Source organism: Trachurus trachurus, assembly GCF_905171665.1.
Source record: "Trachurus trachurus genome assembly, chromosome: 22".
In the NCBI taxonomy this organism is placed as follows: Eukaryota; Metazoa; Chordata; class Actinopteri; order Carangiformes; family Carangidae; genus Trachurus; species Trachurus trachurus.
The window spans coordinates 30,036,552-30,044,972 of NC_139907.1; the positions used below are offsets into that span (position 1 = coordinate 30,036,552).

Consider the following 8,421-nt stretch of genomic DNA (forward strand, 5'->3'; position numbering starts at 1 on the left):
GCTTCATCATCAGTGTGTGGCACCGAGTCTCTCAGGACTGTGGTGCTGTGAGCTCTGACTCAGGCAGAGGGTCAGAAGTCACCATCAGGATGTTTCAGTGTAAACCTTCATAATCTAGTCTGTTCTAATCTTGGTAATGATGATCTTAAACACTAAGACCATCTATCTGATTGTCCATCAATTAAAATGGCAAAATATCTCATGTCACCAGGTCTTTCCTCTGAGGTTCCAGCCATGACAGAGGCTGTGTCCCAGTCTGGGGCCAGTCATTCAGAGGCAGCATTTGAGGACCAGTTGCTTCACAAAGAGGTGACCAGGCTGTCCTTTCAACGGTCCTTTAAATACAAGAAAAGCAGCCTATATTTTCCCTGATCAGCAATGGATCTAATATATGGTTCTTTCATGAACCAACCTTTCCCAAGATCCATTGCACACATCTGTCTCTGTCATTTGTGATAAGTGCAAGTCTAGATCATCTTTTTTTGTCCTATTCTCTCCTGCTTATTGCAAAAAGCCATCATGTTTGGTATATGGTCACAGCAAAATTGTCTAAAAGCCAGGGAACAGAAATTCACCTGGTCACTGTTTCGTAGATTCTATTACTGAACCTTAATCTACCTGTGGACATTTCACTGGGCTGATCTAGAGATGCACCTTTTCTGGCCATTTTATGTTTCTGTTTTGTCATGACACAAAAAAGTAAGAAACTAGGTTGCAATGGACTCAGCAGTAAGTGGAGACACAGCAGCAATTCACCATAGACCGTCTCATTTTAGTTTAGTCTTCATGATCTGTAACAGCTATGAAGACCCAGACTTCTGTGGTCAGTTTGGACCTATTACAGAGAGCAGCATGAATAAGACCAGGGCTCTGGTCCTGGAGCAGTTTAGGGGAATAAAGACTTCAGTCACCGTTTGCACCTGTGTTTGCACTTTTAAACGGAGAGCAATATCTTTATTACAACATGTTATTCACAAGATCCCTCCTGTGTTCAGGCCTGAGATAGGCTCCTATAGAGCTGACATGGACGTCGCTGATCATCTGAGTCTGGGTTTTGCAAAAGGTTGGACTGCTCCTTTTGTAATTCTGTGCTATAGACATGATTGTGTTTTATAACTGTTGGAGTGAGGATGTAGAGTTTAGATTTGTCTCTGTAGGCAGCAGCAGCTACTGGTGTGAAGCTGCAGAGTTGGACCCAGGTTCACTTGTCATTTACAAAATCAGCTTTAACTCCAATGTTTTCCAGATGTTACAGATGTTATTGCCACATTATTGCTGCTGGTTGAGCCCCAGCTGTGAAGTGAACCACAGCGGCCCAGCCTCAGTACTGGTGGTGATGGAGCTGTTTCTACTGGCTGCAGGCCACAGGCCACTAGGTCTATCTAGCTATGTATCTTTATTTATATATTATTATTAGTATTATTATTATACATTAGCATTCATTATATATATATATGTGTGTGTGTGTGTGTGTGTGTGTGTGTGTGTGTGTGTGTGTGTGTGTGTGTGTGTGTGTGTGTGTGTGTGTGTGTGTGTGTGTGTGTGTGTGTGTGTGGGTAACTCACACTCATACTGTTTAAAAGCAAGCTATAAAAAATACTATACTTTTCTTTAATTGAGCTATTTCTTTTTCACATCTGACCTAATTATTGATGAATTACTAATCAATTATTTAAAATGTTCACCTTTTGAATGCCAGGTTTTTGTCAGGGGGCCACCATATTCAGATGAAAACAAACAGAAAACACATCCAGGTCACTGTCTTTTTGAGCTACTGCCATGCAGCTACAGGAGATACAGGACAATCAAAGTCAGTACAAAAACAGCCACACTTAATGCTGAGTGAGGCTGTGGATGGTTACTACTATATATATTATATTAATTTACATAACATATACAACATACACATGATCCTATATTGCATTTCACATATTATTATTATTATTATTATTATTATTATTGTTATTATTATTATTATTATTATTATTATTATTATTATTGTTATTATTATTATTATTATTATTATTATTATTATTATTATTGTTATTATTATTATTAGTATTATTATTAGTATTATTATTATACATCTATTATGTATTACCATCTACATACATCTATCTATCTTGTTTTTAGGCTTAAACCAATATAATCATATACATCAAGTGTTTACTAATGTTGGAAGATTTTAACCCTTTGAATGCCAGATTTCTCAGTGCCAAAACTTCTCTCTGCACCACATTAGTAGGCCTATTGTTCTTTACTAGGAGTGAGATGAAAAAAAAAAAGTTTGAATGGGTTTGAGCTATAGGACTGGTTTGTACACTCTTGCTAAAATTCGTAATATGCATGAACACAGCCAGAATGACCAAAAAACAAGAATAAAAGGCGCACACAGGTGGAAAGTTTGTTCTACGAGCAGGCACAAAGGGAGCCGTGAGCCGCTGTGAATTGTGGGTAATGAAGTGTTTGAGTGTTGTTGTGCTGTCATGTAGCGGGTTAGCCTCTAAGCAGCAGCGGTACACCAACAGTGAAGATGATGAAGGGAAAGACGGTGATCGTGACCGGAGCCAACAGCGGGATCGGGAAGGCCACCACCGGGGGTCTGGTCCGGCTCCAGGCCCGGGTCATCATGGCCTGCAGAGACCCGGGGAGGGCCCAGGAGGCGGCCCGGGAGATCCAGCAGGAGACCGGGGCACACAGCTCCCTGCTGGTCCTCAAACAGCTGGACCTGGCCTCGCTCACATCTGTACGCACCTTCTGCCAGGACATAGTGGAGGTAACTGACTGACTGACTGACGGCTGTGTGTTGTGTTGTGTTGTGTTGTGTTGTGTTGTGAGTCTATTAGCAGCGTTGACGGAGTTTACAACGTCAGACCAGACGTCGTTTTGAAAGTGTACATTTTAATAAATCTGACCTGTGTAATCCATGAATGTACACGCTATAGAAACACATGATATATTTTCATAATGAAGAAACTCCGCTCTTTGATTCGGCCTAGGTTTTAGTTCACAAATATTTGTGTAGGCAATATTATAGTTAGTTCACAAATATAATAGCTATAATTGTGAACTATGTCCGTCTGCTGTTCCTGTCCTCAGCTTTCTCATAGGGTTTTTGTTGTTGTTGTTGTTGTTGTTGTTGTTGTTTTTTAACTATGTGCTATGGTGACCAACACGCATCAGTTTACACAAGTGGCTTTAACTTTGATCTCATCTGTTCCTTGATTTATTTGGAGGGGCAGGTTTAAGGAGTTCTCATTTAATGTCAAACTCCAGTTAAATGAACTTCTTAAAGTTTGTGCATATGCAGACAGTAATAGACTCATTGTGCCATTCCATCTATTCACCATTGCAGTTGTTGTATTGTTTATTAGGCTACTTGTGTAGTTTTTACCCAGATCTCCACCATGACAGAATAAGACCAGTGTAGTGTCCCTGTGGTCACAGAGAGAGGATAGGCTCATGTTTAGTTGGCAGAATACACCAGTCCTCTAGTGCATAAGGCCCTCCAAATAGCATCAGTTTCTGGCCTGGGACCCTTTTTGCAAACCCACCGAGACTGAGGCTTGATGGCACAAACTGCCAGGTCAACACAGTTTATGATGTCATCAATTATATTTTGACTGGCAGGCAATTAGAAAGGGTTAGGGAGCACGATGGCAAATAAGGTTTCAATAAGTTATTACTATAATTTATATTTCATTATAATTCTCAAAATATAATTATTGTATTTTATTTTGTTATTTGCATTTTTTCTCATCTTCACTCCAATTTGCTGAGGACCCCCTAGCAAACCCAGGCGCCCCCCCAGGGGGCCCCGACCCCCACTTTGAAAACCACTGCTCTAGTGAACAGCTGTACTGTTAAAGCTCAAGTATTAATTGCTAATTCTAACCTATATCCATATATTCTGTTTTATAATTTCATGGAAAGCAAACTGTTACCTCTTGGAGGTAACAGTTTGGATCTTTGTAGGACACTGCCTTTATTAACGGACCTAATAAACCACACTCATAAGTTTTGTCTCTAACTATGTGTGATGTCCTCCTCCTTGCTGCTGGACAGGAGGAGCCTCGGCTGGACGTCCTGATCAACAACGCTGGGATCTACCAGTGTCCTTACAGCAGGACAGAGGACGGCTTCGAGATGCAGTTTGGAGTCAACCACCTGGGTCACTTCCTGCTCACACACCTGCTGCTGGACCTCCTGAAACGATCCGCCCCCAGCCGCGTGCTGGTGGTCTCCTCCAAGCTCTATAAGCACGGACACATTGACTTTGAGGACCTGAACAGTGACCACAGCTACGACAAGGCCTTGGCCTACAGCCGCAGCAAACTGGCCAACCTGTTGTTCAGCTGCGAGCTGGCCCAGCGGCTGCAGGGCAGCGGGGTGACGGTCAACGCTCTGACTCCAGGTATAGTGAGGACTAACCTGGGGAGACATGTCCATGTCCCAGTGCTGGCTAAGCCCCTCTTCAACCTGCTGTCCTGGGGTCTGTTTAAGAGCCCAGAGGAAGGAGCTCGGACCTCAGTGTATCTGGCCTCCAGCTCCGAGGTGGACGGGGTGCAGGGACAGTGCTTCGCAGACTGTCGGCCTCAGGTCCTGCTGGACAAGGCTACAGACCGGGACGTGGCCACTAAACTCTGGGACATCAGTGAAGTCATGGTGGGCATCACCACATGAGAATCAGATCAACCTCCAGTGGTGGTTTACTACAGTCACACACTGGAATGCAGCTTCTGATTCAGCCTTAGTCTTGCACTGACTGCTAATGGTCCCGTCCAAAGATGAACTTTTTTTTTGTCAGTTTCAAATTTGAGATCTAGTAAATTTTATTTTTTAAAGTGATTCAAAGTTTTTCTGTGTCATTTCTGTAAACCACTGCACCCCTGTATCGACCTGAATCTAGGTTCTTTGTGCAACTGATCTCAGGTTCTCAGACCGTCTATGATAAAGAATCATTTACAGTAAAGTGATCTAGCACTGGTGTTATTTCCCCTGAAGTTGGTTGCTGGGGACTGGGGCCAATCCCTGCCATCCCATAGGGCGCTGGCAGGGCAGGGCGTCTGGCTGGGCTAACACACTGAAATTCACACCTACAGACAAATAAGACTGGCCTCAGGCCAGGCTCGGGAATCGAACCCAGAAGGGAGGCAGCAGTGCAAATCAGCATACTACTGAACCACTGAACCCCTGAATCTAATCAGTTGGTCCGGGGTTGGTTAGGCCTCAATCAGCCATGCTGGTTGCTCTGAAAGAGGTCATTAGCTGGCAGTGTTTTTTTTCCCAGTCACCCACAAACAGAGCACCTCTCCTTACATGAAGTGGTAGTGAGACTCCCGGGACACATAATGATTTTCCCACCTGTATTCTTCATTAGGACATTTTCTGGATCATTAATGGAGAGCTGGAAAAACAGAGGCTGCTTCTTTATCAAATCCATCTCACACTTAATGCTCCTGGGGCGTTTTAATGGCAGCTCCATACTATTTGTTTTACAAATAACTCCAATTAGTGCAATTACAGAGTTTAATGTTGTTTATCTGCACAGTAATATTGATACTGCTAATGTAGAAGTGAGGCCCTCAGTCGGGCTGCTTCCCTTCAACACATGATGGTTCCATTAAAACAGTATCAGTCTGTCGTCTCTCAGCTTCTGTTAGGCCTGCTGAATGAACGGCCACGGTAAACTGCTCCTGATGTGTAGACCTGACAGCATCACCCCTTGTGGTCTAGCCTGACATATCCAGCTAGCTTTGGATGGGTGGCCGTGATGTTGGGAACAGACATTCATATTCAGTAGTAACTCTGGTAATCATTTGTGGTGATGTTCACAAGGGCCTGGCTCTATGGGCAGGGGGAGTAAAATAACAGAAAAGTAGATGTTAGTTTGGTCAATCACAAGCATGCAGCATTCAAATGATTAAAGGGATAGTTCAGCTTTTTTGAAGTTGGGTTGTATGAGCTACAAATTCCCATTAAGTACACCACCTCTTCCACACGCCGCTGATCCAAACAGCTGAGAGGCGGAGTGATACAGCACGTCACAGAGCCTGCCTGTGTGGAGGAGTACTGAGTGAGTTGGCTAGTTCCAGATAAACTAACTCTTTTCCGACCAGCTGAGCTGAGATTTGAAGTTATCAGGAGGTTATTTTGTGATTTTTTTTCCTGTCAAAAATTGAACATGACAGATGTAATGATGAACATCATACAACAGTATCATATAAATAAAACAGATGTTAGTATAGTAGCTTGCCTGGGTCTGTGTTCAGGTCGGCAAAGTTGAACTTTACGCCGGAGTGCAGTGCGTTTGTGTCGGTCGCTCTGGGCTGAGCAGCAGCAGCAGCAGCAGCAGCAGCAGAGCAGCCGCACCGTGACCGCGTCCGTGTTGGGTGAACGCGGCCAGACGTCGCTCTGGCTCCAACTGTCTGGCGTCTCCATTGTGAAAGTTTAGCGTTACTTCAGAGTTTCAATTGGATCATGTAAACATGACACCACGCATCTTTTCACGGTCAGCCATCCGAGTTTTCCTTGACTCCTTCACATTTTCTTCCGAGGCAAAACTCTTTTTTAAATTTTTTCTATTTTTTACCGGCGGTGTTCCTCTGCTGACGTGCACAGCTGTAGCAGCCCAAACATTAGCACGTGTTGACATGTTGTGGCTGGGCTCTTTTCCAGCCACATGATTGGTTCGGCGGGTGGGGGGTGTTTGATGAAGTCACCTGGTTGGCCGGTGATAGATTGGTCATCAAACTGTTGTTATAGCCGCCCGAGCGGTTTATGCCAGGCTCGAATCAAACCCACCCCTGACGATGCTGCCAGAATGGCATCAGAATCCGCATTGTTCTTTCTTCAAAGACGCAGGTGTCAAAGACGTGTTGATAGGAAAGAGGCAAAGGAGAAAACCGCAAAACCAACCGGGGCCACTGTGGCCTTAGGGCAGATATATTTTTCAAGGGCACAAGGCCAAATCGGACGGGCACGAGGGCCGGCCCTCGTGAAATTCCTGCGCTGGCGACACCACATGGCAGCCAGCACCGAGCTTACCCGCTCCATGTAGATATGAATGATATGGAAGGAACACTTCAGTTTGGTGATGGGGGGATTACTGGTTAATGAAAAACAGACTTTTGAACCAAATAATCGATTTTCGTGAATAGATAACAGGAGAAGTTACACGATGTCCCTTTAATATATGACCAATTCTTAATCCCCAGGGGAAATGTATGAAATATTGTTATCCAAATGTATACCAAATGTTTGTCTTTATCTTAATCGTTTTTTGTTTTGTTTTGCTTTTTTTTAAATTAAAAATTACATGCTAACATTTAAATTCCTACCAATTCAATGTTACGTTAGATAAATGGACCAATATCTGTGCATTTACCTTTATTTTTGCGCACATCTGCCGATAAGGTTCCAACATAATCTTTTTGGGAAAGTGACGGTATTTAGGAACCTTTATGATTAATTAATTGTGGCGTTTAATTGTGAAACCAAGTAGGCTAATAGTGACATCCCTATTACTTCCCATCTGCAAATTGATGTTGGGATTATAAAGTGTCATTCATGTGCAGTTACCTTGTAGATGCTGTGGGTATGTGTTGCTTTACAGATGATTTACTTCCATCATACAACTGATGGTGGTGAGTGAGCACACTCCTATGTCCTATGTTTCCCACTGTTGCCAGGGAACATAGGACCTTTTTTCAAAAAAAGGGTCCTATGTTCCCCACTGTTGCTGGTCGATGGACTCTCTCTATCTATCTAGCCTGTCTAGCCTCTACCTGGTCTTTTTACAAAACTTAACCAACTCCTTTCTTCATTGCCTAAACCCAACCAATAGGACAATTACACTTCTCATTCAAAGTCACAACTCAACTCTCATTAAAAAATAGGCAAAAATCTGCAAAGTCACAACTCCACTTCCAGGTATGGGTACAAAAAAGGGTTCTATGTTCCCCGGTCTGGACACAGAGGGAAACATAGAACCCTTTTGGGGAAAAGCAGGGAACATACTGTATGTCCTATGTTCCCCGGTCCCATACAAAGTGGGGAACATAGGACCCGGGGAACATGATCCCCTTACGGTAAAGGTCTTTTTCTCATAGGACTCTTCACAACTCTCCTCCTATGACACTGTCACTTCAACCAGGTTTCTTCTCCGTGTGTGCAAAGTGTTGTGTGCCCCACCTGTAGAAACGGTTGCCTTCTTCCCACATCTGCCGTCTTGTTCCAGGATCTGGTGGTTTGCATCAGGCTGGGCTTTAGCTTCCTACCTCATCAAGCTGATGACTTTCTCCAAGTCCACAGCAGCTCCCCTCCAGCTGTCATGGTGTAGAGGAGAGAGGGTTTTACAGTGTGGACGCCACAGCCTCTTCTACTAGTACAGATGATCAGGTTTTCAGCTGCTCCTGTTTG

At 43.7% G+C, this 8,421-nt stretch overlaps 1 protein-coding gene across 1 annotated transcript; it reads left to right on the plus strand.

Moving 5' to 3' along the window:
* Nucleotides 1-2,532: 2,532 nt before the first annotated feature.
* On the plus strand, nt 2,533-7,391 carry LOC311005330 (retinol dehydrogenase 14-like). Its single transcript, XM_083997711.1, has 2 exons — nt 2,533-2,776; nt 4,066-7,391. The coding sequence occupies exons 1-2, from the start codon at nt 2,534-2,536 to the stop codon at nt 4,681-4,683; spliced, it is 861 nt and encodes a 286-aa protein (XP_083853837.1). The 5' UTR covers nt 2,533; the 3' UTR covers nt 4,684-7,391.
* Nucleotides 7,392-8,421: the final 1,030 nt, after the last annotated feature.

What these genes read in the sequence shown, in the direction of transcription:
- LOC311005330 (XM_083997711.1), top strand. Translation starts at nt 2,534, where the DNA reads ATGATGAAGGGAAAGACGGTGATCGTGACCGGAGCCAACAGCGGGATC. An exon ending in TCTGCCAGGACATAGTGGAG is followed by an intron (nt 2,777 to 4,065) that starts GTAACTGACTGA and finishes GCTGCTGGACAG; the next exon opens with GAGGAGCCTCGGCTGGACGT.